Below are 18,506 nucleotides of genomic sequence, written 5' to 3'. Positions count from 1 at the left end.
GCATAATATTGTTTTTACAAAATTATACACATTTCCATTTTCAATATGACTGTACGCACATAACTAATGAAGAGCCGTATGAAGACCATTCGTGATCGAATAGATCACGACCAGTGACGTGTTTTTGGAGGGTGTACACAAAGCCTACGGTGTCCAGGTAGAACAAAAAATAATTTATTACTCAATTCATATTTTCAATGTTTTACTTAAAATTGAAAATAATTATTTTAATAGATTTTTTTTTTTTTAATGAATTATAATTTTTATGATTTGAATGAAATTAATGTTTCTAACATCCACTGATGTTAATGTACAAATGTCGATTGAAAAAAAAAATTAAAGCAATTATAACTTGTTTTTCATTCGTGGTATTTTAAACCCAAAAATATAGGGGCAGAGATGTTGTAGAAGCAAGACAAAAAAAGATAAGTATAATTGGGTAGTAAGATCAGTTGTACACTAGCTTATAAATTAATATTTTTTTAAAAATTCACAATGCTTACGAAATAATATTTCTATTTAATAAATTGTATTTTATGTAATTGTTTATTTACAACTAACAGGAACATTCTTTAAAATAGATGTTTAAATCTAACTAATTTAAGAAATATTCATTAGTATATTTGAGGGCTTATATATTTTCTGTTGTTGATGTATCATTCTCCAGTGAACAAGGATATATATAGCCTTCAAGCCAGTTGATTTTTTAGAGCATGTCATTTCTCAGCCTTCTCAAATGTGGCATATTTATAAATTTATAATAAAATTACTTCCCGGATATCATTCCGCAATCAACGTAAACAAGTGTTTTTGATTTCTATTTTTTTAATGCTCAAATATTTAGACATTATGTTTATGAGTTTCTTTCATGAATGTAATAAAACGAAGAAGCTACTAATTAATAAAAAATATACCTCTCACGCAGCTTTGGAAGTTGGTTTTGAAAGGCTCGTGAATAAAATAGTAAAGAAATATTTATCAATAATTTTAAATATCCAGTGGCACTGAAGTAATAAAATAATAAAATATTTGAAGAAACGTCTAACCACAATTGTCAGAGTTAGTGTGTCAGTGATGGCGCTAGAATTTATCTCTAAGTAAGGCAATAGGACAATAGGAGGCCAATTATAAGGTCATGTAACCTGGTCATGGAAAAATGAGATTACAGCCCTGAAGAAAAAAAACAAAAATAATTAATATGAGATGATTACTTTTTTTGATTCAATCAAGAAATTGGTTATACTATTTAAGGTAAAATAAAAATACATGTATTCTATGATAAACAGTATTAAGTAGAGATTGAATAGCACAAGGTATGAAAAATATAATACAGATTACTGGCAATAAAACTCATTGACATTTCTTCAACGCACAACTGCACAAGTAAATAATATATTAATATATAATATTAATAAAAATGAAATGAATTTAAAAAATAGTGTATATATTTTACATATATAAAATAAAAATCAATATGACAATATTCTATACATATATAATACAAAAAGCCATTATTGGATGTAAATACAAGTAGGTTAGAGGTAGTATTATTATTTAGAATATAGTAGAATATTATTGTTCATTACATATTTTCGTGTACCTATGGTGAATTATTAAAAATTATAAGTTTTTTATTAGCTTAAGAAACATGATCAAATTATTATGCTTATAGCCAAGGTCATGGCCCTATCTATTATTGCCAAAGTAGCAGCGTGTTCTAAGGGGTTTTTATTACTAGTAACTGCCATCATTAAATAATACAGAATATAAATTTGATTAGTCTTTATATACAATTAAGCTAAAACAATAATGTATTTCTATAGAAAAATAGCTCAAAAATTTATTTCACTATTTGTAAACATGGAGAAATTAAAAAACAGATAATTGCATTTGATTTCAAGTTTTGAAAGGACGGTTTTTAAACTTACTACAAAAATAATAATTTATATATATATATAAAAAAAAAAAACATGAACACAATTTAATATCATTCGATGATAAATAGATGTTAGGTATAATAATTATTATTCCCAGAATAAGCGATCATATGTACTTTGTGACTGTAACATCCGCACTTGTTTATAAAATTTCAATGCAAGTCCAAGTTTCAAACCCATGTTTGTTACAATATCACTCCGTTGAAGTAATTGTATAGAGCGACCATCAATATCCTAAAATTATAAAATACTTCTGAGTACAAATTTAACAATTTATCATTATAAATTATGCACAGCATAACTATATAAAATATTATTTTTATTAATTAATGTTATCTTACAAAATGAGATAGATGATCAACAATTTCTTGAGGTAAACGTTTTGATAAATATTCAATTAGTTCTTCTTTACTCCATTTCGATACATTTGGTATTTCAGTATTATGGTAATCCTCATATTGATCATAGTCTGTTGAACTATCTGATGAACTACTTTTAGAACCGGTGTCATTTTCGTTAGATGATATAGACATAACACTGGATGGTCTGGATATGTTTGATTCAATATCATCTAAACACAAATTTATTTTAATTTATAAAGTTAATAATTATAATAAATTAAAATTGTCTAATATTACCTTTAATTTCAAATACTTCTTCTACTTCTTCTGTGTTTATTTGAGTAGCCAAAGTCATGCAAGGGATACATACATACATATCAGGTTCTACTTTATGCAAAGGTTTAATGTCATATGATTCAAAACAAATGCTATGTAAACCAACATCACAAGAGACACAGTGATGCATTTCTTTCTAAAAAAATTAAGTAATTAAGTATTTAGTTAATAAATATTAATATTTTTAATGAACTTACCTTCTGCTTTTTATCTTCGAGACAATTACTGCAATTTAGTCTTCTGCATTGTTTACAGAGCCAAGGACTAAAATTTAATTTGAACTTCCACACAGGCTCATCCACTATTATACAGTCTTTGTGAGCTAAAAAAATGAATTAACAATTTAAAGAAAAAAAAAAAGAAAAAAGTGTACTATAATTATTTTTACCTTTAATCAAACAAATTGGACAATCAATTAATTCTTTATCTTCTGAAATTTTTGAACACACATAACACATTTTTGATAAATTCTGAGTTACTTCAGCAGTAGCACTCTTTACTGTCTTTACTGAAGAATTTATTGGTGAATGTACTGGAGATATAGAATTGACTTCAGTTAACGAACAATCTGCTAATTCAGTAACCGGATTTACTGGAAGACTTTTTGACTTAGAAGTAGTATCTCGTTTTTTTCTTCTATCATTTGTAGTTTTTTTTACAGTAGTGGCTTCTGTAGGTTTTTCATTCTTATAAGAATATTTAGCTCTCTTCTTCGGTATATGATTATCAGATGGATCAAATACAACTTTGGCTTTCTATATTTAAAAAAGAAACCAATTGAAAGTAATGTCACATAATTTAGTAAATCAATACTTACCATGTTTCTATGAGGTCTTGCTGGTACAGGTTCATCGTGTACAATTATCTTCTTCTTAGGCATTGTTATAAATGGAAAGACACCTTAAAAAAAAAAATGATTAAAATAAATATATTACTTATAGGACAGATACAAAGTAGGTAAACATTTATATATAAAGTTTTAAATAACTATAAGTACCTACTAAAATATTATTTTACTATTTAAAATATAATTGTATTCCATTGTTTTATAAGATCATTATAATATACATTACTTTTTATGTGTTAAGTAATGTATAACATTATAACATATTATTTTTTTTATAAAACATACAATAATATAAAATTTGAAAGGCCGTAAATTAGATTAAATGTATTTAAAAATAAGAATACATGTAATTTATAATTTTTTTTTTTCATGAATACAATAATTATTTGATTAAAAAACTTAAGACTTGTTATATCAACTAAGTTTTACCAATCATAATAGTATAATAATTTCTTATGATATTGTATATAAGTATATCAATTGGTAATTTTAGTATTTATCAATAAATATTTTAGTCAAGTTGTTTCATATATTTCAGGTAATACATTTGTATTTAATAACTAATTAAAAATATTGTTTTATGTATAGTACCTAATAATTAGTTTCTACATTAATCAGCACATAATAATTTATAAAATACAAATTATTTACGGTTCACTTACTTTAAACGTCAATAAAATCGTCGTATTGTTTCAAAAAAAGAAGTGACGGTGTTGAGAAATGTTTTTTATTAATATAATATATATATATATATATAGATATGTAGTTGTTCTATTACATTTAATATTATGATGCAAACGACAGTTGTATTATACAACAGTAATACGAGAAAAAAAATATTAGAAAAGTGTTTGAATTAAAAAATGAAGAAAAACTCGATCGGAATTCGCAACAAGAGATATTGGCGTAAACTTAAAATAACACAAATTCAGAGGTAATAACTGGTATATTTGGCTACATATTATCGTCTAATATAGTATGAGAAGATTGAGAAGACGTGAAATTTCGTTCGTAATAATAAGCACCACCGACTGTATGGTTTTAACCTGACAGACTTGCGGTATCCTCCGGGAGTACGCGTGACGAGGGAAAAAGGACTGATGTAACGTTGGCTAACCTGTCCACTAGATGTCTGTCTCGCTCGTTTGATGTGTCGCTCACTCTCACACTGTCGTCCTTGCGCGCTGATAACGCGTTTGTTTGTGTTTTGAATATTATTGTGTTACCGTAATTGCGAACCGCGTTCGTTGATCAATCATTTATTGTTATTATTACCCACCGAAACGCGACGGCTGACGGCAGACAAACGGACAAACTAAACCGCATTGCGCACGTTATACGACGTACTACCGGTTTCAGCGTTTTGACGTTCAATTCGTTCTTCGTCGACATTTCTCGACATTTATGCTTCACAAATCAGTTCTTGTCTAAATTTTTTCACCAGTTCACCACCGAAAGTGTATGTGCGCGCGATTCTCCCCAAATCGCTCTGGTGCGTTGACGGTCATTGTTAGATACGTAAATCAATTCTGTTAGATGATAAGCGCGGCGGGGAGATGTAACAGCGGTGGTAGCGGTCGTGTCTCGGCGATGTCCAAAGAGTGTCGGATTGTGAACGGCGGTGGCGGCGTCGTGGCTGGTGGATACGTGAACCATTGTGAGCAGGTGCTCGATGACCAAAATGAAATGGTGATGGCCGCGTCTAAGATAACCGTGGCCGCTGGCAGTGATCAGGCAGTGGCCTCTATCAACCACCGCGTATACCCGCCGTCGTCCAATGAGCTGAATAGACTCAAGGACTTGGCGCTTGGAAATCTCATGATGTTAGGAGAGTGCTCAAGTAATCTTTCCCAAAAAAACGAAGAAATTTCAGAGTTGACAAAAAAAGTGGAATATGTGAGTGACCATTTAACAATTATAGTAATTTAGGGATGTAAAAGTTTATATTATAATTTCAAAATGTAATTTAAAGTACATAGTTTTCATTAAAATTTTGATTATTTGTTGTACAGCTCCAACAAAAGTTAGCGGAAGCTAATCAAAAAATAGCTGATTTAAGTGCTATAGAAGAAAACTTGGATGTTTTGCCATTCACACCAGTTTCTTCAACATGCTCATCTGGTATGGGAGATTTGAGTTCGGCTGAACTACATGATCAGCAGGAACAACAAGACAATAAACCTAAGAAGCGTAGAATTCGTCAAGCTGCTACAAAACAGCCAAACCCAGATCCATTAGAATCCAACCCAACAAAACGCCCCAGAACTAGGATTACACGAGCTAAATCAGGTTGGCATTTTAAAAATAAAATTTTCTTGACAGTATATAATTTTTATTTACTGTATTTTCTGTGAAGCTAAAATAGGTAAAATGCAAGAATTGTCTTTGATCACAGCAGATAGTGCATATTACACTTGTCTGGGAAATTATGATCCTATAAAAGATGAACCAGTTTCTGAAAATAGTAGTAGTAATTTAGAAGTAAGTATTTTATTTAATAGATGTTTTTATTTTTAAGTATTTAGTAATCTTTTTATTACATTAAAATTTATTATTTTGTAGATACCAAGTTGGAGGGTTAAAACATATTCTAGTTGGTATTCAATGGAAGGCACTGAAAATATGTCTGATGATATCTTTGAAAGCAGACACTATAGACTTGAACAATGTGAACAAAAACGAAAAAGGTATTGCTATTAAAGATTTTTTTTGTTTTTTGGTATACATATATTATGTATTGTTAACATTTTTATATTGTCTTTTCAGATGGGATTTGCAACGAATTAGAGAGTTAAAACGCGTAGAATATTTGAAGGAAGGTCGTAATAAACACAATTTACAAAAATCTAATGACAATAATAAGGAAGAATTGACAACTTTATTGCCCAGTCCATCAAATATCAAAGCAATCGAAATCACAGATAAATTACCTGTGTCTGCATTTGGTAGCAACTTACATATTAAAAAGAAACTTGAAATGTTAGTATCTACTTATATTATTTATCAAAAATCTTATGTAATTTAATTCATAACATTATGTTAGTTATATATTTTGTTATACTGTTTTATTAATTTTTAATTTATTTTTAAATTATATTCTGTCTATTTTGTTAGTTTGAATTTTACTGAGCATCAGTTACTAATGTATTTAAATTATGAACATTTAACAAAACACTATCTTAATTGTTTTACAGATATAAATTTTGTCATAGTCAATGGTGTAATGACGGGTCTCAAGCACCAAAAGAATGTAACATGCGTGAACTTCGTTCTTCTGGTTGTAGCCAGTTTTATGATACCATGTAAGTTATTACTTTCATGTAATTTTTGTGACAAAAATAACAGATCTGGACTCTTCCGCTTAAACCATTTAATTATTTGTTATATAATGTATAAAAAAATCTTGTATGTATAATTTACAACCACAAAGATTAACAATTGTTGTGATATTTATCTAGTATTTAGGACATTTTACTTTATTTTTTTGTACTATTATTCTATTATCAATTTTATTTTTCTTTGAAATTTTATTTATATTCAAGTGTTGCAAATAATAAATATAGTACCCTGCTAAAGTCCTATAAAATAGTATTTTCAATCTGTTAAAATAATTTAATTAGTTATTAATATATTGTATATACTATATACTGTATCTATGATTTTAACATGACTATGTCACCATATCACTTTAATATCCATGTTTTTTAAAGCATTTTCCTGTGTACAATGAACAAGTTGTTTATGTATTAAGAAATCCCTCGACATAACCCGTTGTATTTTATTTCACAGTGGTTGGAGTTGACAATTTTTTAGTAAGAACTTTTTTGGATATAATATATGAAACATCTACAGATACTATGCTATTATGCGAGTGGTGTAGCATACTTTGAAATAACCAAATTTGTCAAATGTTAAGCAAAATCTAATTCACTGATTCATAAAATATGTTTCAAATCTGTGACCCACTATTGCTAATATGATTTCTGGTAGGATTAAATATTAATTACTATTATACTATTACTTAAAAAAAATACCATAATCAAATAGCTATTTTTTAAACACTTAGTACACTTGTAAGTTGATCAAACTAATAATTAAATCCTAATTCATGTAAACACAGTGTCAATTTACATTTTTAGTTTGTAGGCATTTGACTTTGAAGTCTTAAATACTATGGGTACAATATCTATTAATATCCTGGGATATCGATATAAATATTAATATGAAATGCTTACTCTTAATGTAATTTATTTTAATTTGTTTTCCCATATAATACTTGTCTTGAAAATAGAACTATTAATTTGATATAAGTTTTTATGAATTTTATTGGTTGTAGAAACAACTGAGTAAAGTGGTGTCATGACGTAGAGTGTATAGTTTAATATCAAGACATTTTAATTAAGACTTAGTGCCAAATGTAGATATTAAACAAGTTTTTTGCAAGTCAATATTTTTAATAACTGTTAAATTTTATGTACAAATAAGCTTGCTATAGAATATTGTATATTTATAATTGTTTAAACAAATCCTCTTAGGCGATTAAAAAACAATAACCATAATTATAAATTTAATAGAATTATAAAAGTTGAAAAATAAATTGACATATGTTGCTTAAGTATAATCAAGGAAATATTTTTTTCTGTATGTATTTCTATCTTATTTTTTTCAGTGAACAATGATTAACAATGATATAAATACAGTTTAAATTGTATTCTGGCATACAATGACTAATGAAATAATATTACTTGAAGCTAGTAGGTAACAAGGTAAAGTAGTTATCCATAATTATAGGATTTTGTTAAATGTTGAAGTAACTAGTAAGGTTGCAAAAATCACATCAACCAAAATATGTAACCTATTTTAATATGAATCTACTGTCTTTATAAAGTTCTACTACCTATTATTACTTAAAATTGTTATAATGTTTATATGGTAAAATGATGTATTATTGAACCTTAAATTTATAATATTTGTAAACATTTTTGATATTTTGATTTTTATATGATTAATAAATTAAATTTCAAGTTTTTTTTTTGTTACCTTTGATTTAAAATATTAAAACATATTAAAATTTTAAAATGTTTTACACATTTTTAGTGGTAACATCTATCCAGTGTTAAAAATGTATGCGATTTTGCACTGATCAATACAAAAATATGTGTTAAAATGATAGTTTCTGAGTGAAGTTATAAAAATTTGTATTTGTTTTGATAGTTTTGTCTGAGTTTTGACATGTTTTTTTTATTTAATGAGAAAAATCGAGTATTTTACTTCAATAGTTCAACACTATTATGATCATTTCTATAGCTTGTCAAATATTTAAAATAGATAATTTGTATACAGTCTGTAAGGTAACACACTCATAAATTAATTAATGTTGTGATAATTAGGTACTACTGTACTAGTATTTATGTAGGTACCAATATACTATATATTATGTTAGGTATAATTATATAGTTCTATAATACAATCAGGTATTTATATATATTTCAATCTGTTTATACTTCCAAATAACTTAATAAATTAAATATATAAATAGTTATATGTGTACATCAATATAATATATGTAAAATGTATATATATATTATATATTGTATATTATGTGAGTGTGAGTGTGTATAACTGCTATAACCGTAGTCCTGCACATTAGAAGCATTTTCTGTGAACAATGGACGGACCGCTCTCGTCGTATTCGGTCTTCGAAATCCACATTTGTTGGAAAGTAGACAGGGACGCCAAGATGGAGCCACCGATCCATACGGAGTACTTGCGTTCGGGTGGTGCGATCGTTTTGATTTTCATTGTGGAAGGGGCGAGTGATGTGATTTCCTTTTGCATCCGGTCTGCGATGCCCGGGTACATGGTAGTGCCGCCGGACAGTACCGTATTGGCGTACAGGTCCTTCCTGATGTCCACGTCACATTTCATGATAGAGTTGTACGTGGTCTCGTGAATACCGGCCGATTCCATTCCCAAGAATGACGGTTGGAACAACGATTCCGGGCACCGGAAACGTTCGTTTCCGATAGTGATTACCTGAAGAGCGAGGAACGATTATAAAATAATATTTTATATCAAGTACTTATGTATTAACGACTTCCGAGTCGTGGGGTTGAAGCATCACTCGTCGGTCATTACACTCACCTGTCCGTCTGGGAGTTCGTACGACTTCTCCAGAGCGCTGGACGACGCAGCTGTCTGCATCTCCTGCTCGAAGTCGAGCGCCACGTAACACAGCTTTTCCTTGATGTCGCGAACAATTTCTCGTTCGGCGGTAGTTGTGAAGCTGTAACCCCTTTCGGTGAGGATCTTCATTAGGTAGTCTGTGAGATCACGGCCGGCCAAGTCCAGACGGAGTATAGCGTGCGGTAGGGCGTAACCTTCGTAGATGGGCACTGTGTGGGACACGCCGTCACCCGAGTCCAAAACTATACCAGTCGTCCGACCGGAAGCGTACAAGGAGAGTACGGCTTGGATGGCCACGTACATTGCCGGGGTGTTGAACGTTTCGAACATGATCTGAAAATAAATAGATGTATTATATTCGTCGTATAAAACGCATGGTAGATAAATGGTACGATTGATAACTGCTGCATTGATCTTCATTGCAGCTTCTCTATAGAAACGTTAAATTCGTGATTTTTGGTTTTGATCGTAAATGGTGACTATGTTTTCGCGTATGGTGTCTAATCCTGTATCAGAATTATTAACGCCCCCCTTTCCTACCGTTTACCCAAGTGTTTGTTGGTTTAATCACGGAAGTCTGGACTTTCGAAATATCGATTTGTTATGTTTTATATTTATACTTGTCTATATTATGTGTAACGTGTAAAAAACTTAATTATCATAAGACTGACATTATTGGGGCTTGTAATACCATTGTATAGGTCGATTATAATAATTGGTATATTTGTATTTTGTTAAAATATAACGGCATCAAAATGCGTTCTAAGTATATTTTATAGACCCACGCCTGCCCTGAATTAGGTAGGTATACAATAATTAATAATTAACTTCAATTGCAGATTTTTTGACCAATCGATCAACCAGTAAAACGCGAATATAAGTATATAGGACAAGAACGTATTGAACAATTTTTCTGGCGGACGAAGTCTAGAAGTTTCACAGCATCGTTGCTTACCTGTGTCATTTTCTCACGGTTGGCCTTCGGATTGAGCGGTGCTTCGGTCAGCAACACAGGGTGTTCTTCGGGGGCTACACGGAGCTCGTTGTAGAACGTATGGTGCCATACCTTTTCCATGTCGTCCCAGTTAGTGACGATACCGTGTTCGATGGGATACTTGACTGTCAGTACGCCCCTCTTGGACTGCGCTTCGTCACCGACGTAGCTGTCCTTTTGTCCCATGCCCACCATGATGCCCTACAGACATGCGACCAGTGATAGTATAATATATCGAAATATGTCGCGGGTAATTAATAATCAGAAATCATAATCGTTAATATAAATATTTGCTGTTATTTACTTGGTACCGCGGACGTCCGACAATCGACGGGAATACGGCTCTGGGTGCATCGTCACCAGCGAATCCGGCCTTGCACATACCGGAACCGTTGTCCACCACCAGAGCTGCCACATCTTCGTCGCACATGATTTCGGTTTAATTTTCTAGAAATAAAAAAATTAAAAATAAGACTTATTGTCGACTACGACGACATCGGCGAGACAAACGACCAAAAATCTATAAAAAGAAATAAATCCGCCGTCTTGCCGATAAAAAACGATTTTTTTGAACAAATTTTTACCTTCCGAACAGCGGTAAATAAATAAATAAATAAATGTGCAAACGGAACGACGTTTGCGCGATGCGATCGGAGAGCGGCGAATGTGTGTACACTGCGATGGCGGGCTCGCGTCAATTTATATAGGTACGACACCGTTCGGCGGTCGAAAGTGAAAATCCGCGGTGGTAGGGTTCGCGTTGTGCAGCAACGGGCCCGACGACGGTAAAGGTCGTCTGTCCGTCATCGTCGGCGACGCGAACACAATACGCGCGAGTTTATGACCATATGTGACGCGGTCAATCACGCTGCAGTTAATATAATTCCTTTTTCAGAGGCTGTCGGTCGGACGAGCGTACGATAACGCGTATACCTATATTTACTACTCATATATGTAGGTTCCTATATAGCCATGTATTAACGCGCCAATAATATATTTATTATAAATAAGTGCGTTCGTCTCTATTAGCCCCCTCTCGAAGTACCTATACGTTAATAATTTGTTCGGTTCTCGCGGGATCATATAAGGTTTGGTCGTTTGATAGTTGCAACTTGCAAGCGTGATATATACCTAACTATATATCATATATGATACTCTTCGAAAATGGAGGTGTTTCCGCGTAAAAATGGATTTTTTTTAGGTGGGTTTTAATCGGGACTTGCGTTCTACAAAACCGCAGGCATCACTTTCAATGGTTAATTGCGAAAATCCGATTTTATAATTATCTAAACGTATCTATTCATACACATGAAATGTATACAGAGTGAATTACCAAGCATGCTCACCCCCATTTTTCTTTAATAACGAGTTTATTCCAATTCTAATTTTTGAAATTTTTGAGTATATACCTATAATTCAGTACCTTTTTTTAAATACGTTGAAATTTGGGGGTTTTTTAATACTATTGAAGGTGTGCTCCGCGATACGTGGCGATACAAACTTTTATTTTCAAATGAAATTCAACCTATTTTATTGTACTGTTGATGCATATATTCTAATTCAAAATTCAGACGAGTTAGGTCATAGTTTCTGAGCTATTTAAACTTAAGTATGAAGGGATCATGACAATAATCCACAATATCAGGCTTAAAAGTTTTGATGCTTTGATCATCATGATTCATGAATAATATTTTTCGAATAAATGCATTATTAAGTGATAAAAGAGGGTGAACATGTTTTGTGAAAAATAATATATCATATAGGTATGTATTATATTATACAAATCTTCAATTGACATATAAGACGCGCATATAACCGCGCCTTTTATATACCTACCCACATGTACACATAAGGTAAGTTCACGTACATGATCTATATTCGATCATACATGAGTAATTGACGATGCGTGTAATTCATAATATTACTATATTATATTAAATTACATGTTATAAATTTAAAATATTTTTTTAACGACTAGCTATGTTATTTTTATTTATTATGCAATTAAAAATAATATTGTAAGTTAATTATAAGTTAAGTATAATAGATAAAACCTTTTACTTCTGTTCCTTAAACAAGATATTATTTAAATTACTTATAAAGTTATAATTAATTAACAAGGGGCTCAATCAAAATTCAATTTTTATATAGGTTATACCTATTGTAATTGTTACAATTTTATTTTATATACAAATAAATAAATCATACTTGATTAGTAGGGTATTTATAATTTTATTTGTATAAAAATATATTACAATCTTTTAAACATGAATGATAAAAATATTAACAAATACCTAATACCATTAACGAGTGAACATAAAAAAGTGATAAGTATTTTTTGTAAATTTGTTTACATGTTTCAAATTTTAAATTGCGTTTTTAAACATTTGGGATTTTTAAGCTTATTTTAATAATTATAATTATTATTTTCTATTAGTCTATTTATATATTACTCAGTTTTTTAACGTATCAAGCTCTTAGTTTAACATGTTATAATATTTAACAATAAAAATAATTTTAAAATATGGAATCACGTGATTCACGAGTGGATGACATAAGCTGTTTTGACATGTATCAACAAACTTAAACATAAATTCGATTGGTAGAACTTAAAATGGTATTGTGAATCGACCAATAATGTTTTAAAATGTAATTTCCAGTTACTAGTATTTATTTACTTTAATAGGCATATCGTGTATGTCGTACGCAATAATGAACAGATCGCATATATAGCTGTGCCTTGGACGTATAAAAATTAAATTAAACAAGCTGTACTAGAAATGGAGTAATAGTTGTTAATTAAATTAGAAATAAAAAGTATCAACTTTTAACAAGATTCTAGTATTAAATTTGGATTTCTTCGCATCACGCACGTTAATCTAATTTAAAGTGTTATAATTATATTTTGAATTTTCTAAAAATGTTATAATATTTACCTATAATATTGGGAAATTGAGCTTGTAGGTACATTGCATAGCGAGAGTTTATAAAAGTATATAATATAATAGTTAATATATCTATATTTTTTAATAAATGTCATTTGAAATTTTCTGTTATATAGCTATAATTATATATTGATTATAAACAAATATAATATTATAACAAAAAAAAACAAAATTTTTATAAACGAATCTTTATTTGTATAATTTATAATTATTAATAAAATAATAAATGTATAATATTATAAGTTAATATACCTATAGTTATAAATAATATTTATGTATTGCATTATTATTAAAATTTAAAATTGTTCATTAGATATTTAGATAAACTATATTTGTTTATTTTTTAATGCATATAAAATGTTGAAAATCTAAAATGTTTCTAAAATTTAATTATTGACTACAAGTATTAAATTTCGTTCTATTATAGAACTTTTTTATTTCAAGAAAACAAATTATGGGGGGAGGGGTGTATTAAAGATTCACGTAGTTATCACCCACGTGTTTATAATTCACATTATACACAACATACAAAATCAATGATAATATTATAATATATCAAAAATAGCAAATTACATAGAGTACTTTATACTATGATTAATATTAACATTTTGAAAACTGATAATAAAAAAAATTAAGTTGTTATTATCAAATATTAATTAAATTAATATTTACTTTATTGAATAAAATTCTTCGTGTGCTTAACTCAGCTAAGGCCTAAGGACAGGCTAAGCCCCCACCCTTAAGAAAGTAGGCTCTATGACTAAGTCTACCCCATCCCAATTTTACGTCCATGGTCAGATACAAGTATATATTTTAATCTTTTTATTTTAAATTATAATGGTGTATAATAACCAATAGGCCATTATCCTAAGGTAAACAGAAATATTTTAACGGCGACCGCGTTATTTTGCGATGGAGGAAATAACGCGTACCTATAATACATAATATATAGTCACTATATATGGTTTCCCTTTCTGCGCGTCCGAATAATAATATTATTACGCATGTGCGCCGCCATAGTGTACATATATACAAATATAGGTATATAAATATATATACATATATTTATTTATTGGATTTATTGGATTTATATACAGAGTGATTCTTTTAAAGGAAATAACTTGTTTTCTCGAAATGTTTTAACGATTTTATAAATATTTGTTAGATAGTTTGAAGTTAATCGAAAATATTATTTTTTATCATTATCGCTGTTAACCGTAAACTCATTCAAAAAATTTAAAAATAATAAACATTTTTTTTTAATGTGTTATTTGTAAGTTTGTAACTGTTTTTTTTTTCTAAAAAAAATTTCTTAAATAAGAGTTAACATTTAAAATAATCATCCTATATGCTATGTACATACGAAATTTATTAATGACATCGACGGCGAATCTCGACAAATATGGAAGTGTATCGGTACGTCCATAAATGGGCCTGTCGTCGCTCGCGCGAAACCTGTTCGCGGACCGCAGAGGTAATCATAAATTATAAATAAGTGCAACGCACACAGTATTGTGCTTTATAGTTTATTATAAGTTAACGCGCGTGTTGATATCATGACGTTATTTCGTTGCTATGTATAAAATGAAGTATAATATAATGTTATATTAACATAATATCATAATGGGTACTATCAATGTAACGAATAACGATATATATATATATATACATATAACACGGACACATGGTAAAATACTGTGTAATCGCACTGTCGCTACAAATAAAATTTCAATACCTACTCGTTGCTTGTCCGTTGCGTGTATATCATCTTTATTTGTAATGGGTTCCACCCACTAACTTTACACCTATTACCAATATAATATACGCATAATCATATAGGTATCGTATACATAGGTTATTATCATACTATTAGGTCTTAAGTACCTACCTCTAACTTGTGTCTTCAGTCTTGTATTGGGTAAATATGCATGCAGCGATTATCTTACCGTGAGTAGGTCGATGTTTTTAGGAATATTCGTCATTTCACTGAGAATATGTTATACACTTAGGTAAACTGTGTAGGTATTTTAAATGTATACAGTATCGTAATATTAATAGTATTGAATTCTGAAATCCATTAGGACCATTAGGTGTATTCTAATATTCATCATATTTGCTAAACTATTGTCAATCATCGATTTTCGAATAAATACGATCAACGTAGGGTTTGGTTTTTTAATTCTCGAACAAAATCATTTTTTTATATAGGCATACACTCACACAGACACTCAATTATACCTGTATAATATAATCCTATGGTTATAGTTAGTGGTTAGTCTTTATTAATTGTAATAGTTAACACGCACTCGGAAAAAAGAATTCAGATCATTAATTAGATATCATCATCTATACTATAAATAGGAAACATAAGTACTTATATAGTCAATAATATTATTTAAATTATTTAATTTATTAAATATATATTTTATCGTGTCACATACTGTATAGGTACAGGTAATATAAAATATAATAAGTATTTACTCGTAAATACGTTTTATTATATGAGTATAATAGATAAAAAAATTGACAATAAATTGATTCTCGATATTAGGATATTGGTACCTATTCGATATGATATCGATATCGATACATATTTTTATGAAATTATGTTAATAATAAAAAAGATCGTACTGAGTTATATTTAAAAATTAACCTTTATAATTATAAAATTATAAACATATATATAAATAAATCAAGTGTAATTAATTTAATGAATTGTTTATAAACATTGCACCGAATGAATTTTTTTTTTAAATCGTAAAAATATATTAACTCAAGGATGAATAGGTCTGTAGTACCAGCTAGCGCGTAAACGTTCAATGACAAGATCTTCTCGATAGTGTCGAATGTGTCCGTTAAATCCTTTTACGGATATAATAATAATGAATAGAAATACATTTACTCACTTCATTTCCTGTTTAAATAGATATACATATTAAAACAATTATATTTTATTATGTATACATATATCGTATACGTTATAATATATTTTACATGTAGGTGATAATTTTATTTTTTAATTACACGGAATGTATTATTATATAGATGCTCAAATAAAGGATTTGAGGTGATTAGACCTTTTTTAAGGAGTTCAACGGGACAATAGTATTTTTAGGTCATAAATGTGCTGTACAAGTGGTATATTTGTGGTGTATTAAATAATACACATGTAGGTATAACATATTATTGTGGGTATAGTATTATTATTCATTACCTATATAGTTATGTATTAGTATGTTTATGTATATTTTTTTCACGTCCCTGTGATATTGCATTAGATAACAAAGGTATGATAATCGTATATATAATAATATACATCGCAAAACTACATTAGCGAAATTAACCGGAACATTGGGATCATTGGGTATACATTATATTGTTTTTTTTATCGCGATCGTATCAGACGTGTAATTTAAGATCGGCCAATGAGGAGGGGGAGAGGCAACTTCTTGAGTCTTATTGATATTAAGGGATCTGCTTCCTTCACGAGCACGTTCAAATAAACAAACGTATAACATTATTTTTCACAGTACTACTATTATTTTTATCTTATTTACTATTTAAGCCTAATTAGACAATTTTACCTATTATTTATAATTACCGATAAAATATTATGAGCACACTAAATAAAATACTCGTCACTATCGATCAAAGTAGAATAAAATTAATAGTAAATAAGTATACAATAAGATAGTTTCTTTAGAACTGGGTTATCGTGTTAATAGCTATAGTAAATACAAAATTAAAAAATGTATGATATTTTTTCCGCTGTTACTCGATTAGCTAAATATTAGCATAGCCAATATGTATACAAAAATAATAATTTAAACAACTGCTAAAAAATTCCAATGCTAACTCAATTAATAAAATCCTTCTATACATTTAATTTCATTAAAAATCTTATAACCCTCAGACATCTAAAATGGACCTGGCCTAGAGACCTACTAATTTAATCAGTTAGATTACTGATTAATTTCTCGATTTCAAACTGTACAAAAAATATTTTCTAACTTAACCAAATCATACTAGTTTTGAGATTATATATTATTTAGGTGTTTACTATTAAAGTAATCATTCTGTATCGTGTTAGAAGTACTCACATTTATTATTATATTTTTTTTTTAACATATTATAAATTATAAATATTAGATATTAAGAATGATAATGGGTAAATATGTAAATATGATACTTGAACTTCTTGTACTGTGTGTACTATTATAATAAGTGTTTATTTAGGTGAAAATTCAAAGGGAGAGTAGGTATACTCAAAATCCATATAAAGTTTTAATTCTAAATAAATTTAAGCATAAAATGTCGAAAACATTAATTTAATGCTCAGTAATGTAGCATATATTTTTGTTAAACCAAGCCTTAACTGAATTGATATTTATTTTTGTAAATTGAGAGTAACTGTCTTTAATCTTTGCGTTAAATTTGATTTATGACCAATTATAATTATGTTAAAATTGTATTTTAATACACTTTATACTACATTCGATAATCGATTAATATATTGTATGATGTTAACAAAAGTTGTATATGTTTATAATAATTATCAACATATTATAATATTATACTGTCAATCTATGGTTGTTTGTTTAATATTATTTTCGATTAATATTCAATAATTAATGCCGCCCATATTGATAGTTGTTATTATTATATTAATTTACACTTGTTGCTTATTTATACATTATTTTATTTTAAAATATGTCTTGTAAGTTGTTTCTAATTTACTTGGTATTTCCGCTGATACAGCCTTAGTATTACATGATAGTGAATACACTTGACAGTGCTACAATGGTGTACCTAAATTGCATATTCAACACGCCGTTTGGTCATAATTTTATCATTAAAATGCATAAAAAATATAAATAATAAGTACCTACTTAGAATAAAGTAAAAATACATGTAGTTCGT

At 29.0% G+C, this 18,506-nt stretch overlaps 3 protein-coding genes across 4 annotated transcripts; 1 reads left to right on the top strand and 2 right to left on the bottom strand.

Moving 5' to 3' along the window:
• Positions 1-1,193: 1,193 nt before the first annotated feature.
• LOC132918521 (uncharacterized) lies at positions 1,194-4,525 on the bottom strand. Its single transcript, XM_060979782.1, has 7 exons — positions 4,124-4,525; positions 3,432-3,514; positions 3,003-3,369; positions 2,812-2,936; positions 2,576-2,750; positions 2,279-2,508; positions 1,194-2,171 (listed from the first exon to the last, which is right to left on the bottom strand). Exons 2-7 carry the CDS (start codon positions 3,492-3,494, stop codon positions 2,025-2,027), a joined length of 1,107 nt encoding a protein of 368 aa, XP_060835765.1. The 5' UTR covers positions 3,495-3,514; positions 4,124-4,525; the 3' UTR covers positions 1,194-2,024.
• Positions 4,526-4,661: 136 nt separating this feature from the next.
• On the top strand, positions 4,662-10,757 carry LOC132918519 (male-specific lethal 1-like 1). Of its 2 annotated transcripts, none has more exons than XM_060979779.1 (7): positions 4,662-5,357; positions 5,474-5,750; positions 5,818-5,942; positions 6,024-6,148; positions 6,228-6,440; positions 6,656-6,763; positions 10,487-10,757. In XM_060979779.1, exons 1-7 carry the CDS (start codon positions 4,998-5,000, stop codon positions 10,512-10,514), a joined length of 1,236 nt encoding a protein of 411 aa, XP_060835762.1. In that variant the 5' UTR covers positions 4,662-4,997; the 3' UTR covers positions 10,515-10,757. The 2 variants fall into 2 exon arrangements, with proteins under 2 accessions (XP_060835762.1, XP_060835763.1); XM_060979780.1 differs by lacking the exon at positions 10,487-10,757 and adding an exon at positions 8,131-8,490.
• LOC132918520 (actin-42A-like) lies at positions 8,927-11,382 on the bottom strand. Its single transcript, XM_060979781.1, has 5 exons — positions 11,226-11,382; positions 10,946-11,088; positions 10,603-10,842; positions 9,606-9,980; positions 8,927-9,497 (listed from the first exon to the last, which is right to left on the bottom strand). The coding sequence occupies exons 2-5, from the start codon at positions 11,069-11,071 to the stop codon at positions 9,108-9,110; spliced, it is 1,131 nt and encodes a 376-aa protein (XP_060835764.1). The 5' UTR covers positions 11,072-11,088; positions 11,226-11,382; the 3' UTR covers positions 8,927-9,107.
• Positions 11,383-18,506: the final 7,124 nt, after the last annotated feature.

The sequence above is a fragment of the Rhopalosiphum padi genome, chromosome 1 (assembly GCF_020882245.1).
Source record: "Rhopalosiphum padi isolate XX-2018 chromosome 1, ASM2088224v1, whole genome shotgun sequence".
NCBI classification, from domain to species: Eukaryota; Metazoa; Arthropoda; class Insecta; order Hemiptera; family Aphididae; genus Rhopalosiphum; species Rhopalosiphum padi.
Note: the sequence above shows the minus strand (reverse complement) of the source record. Positions and strands in the feature narration are given on the sequence as shown.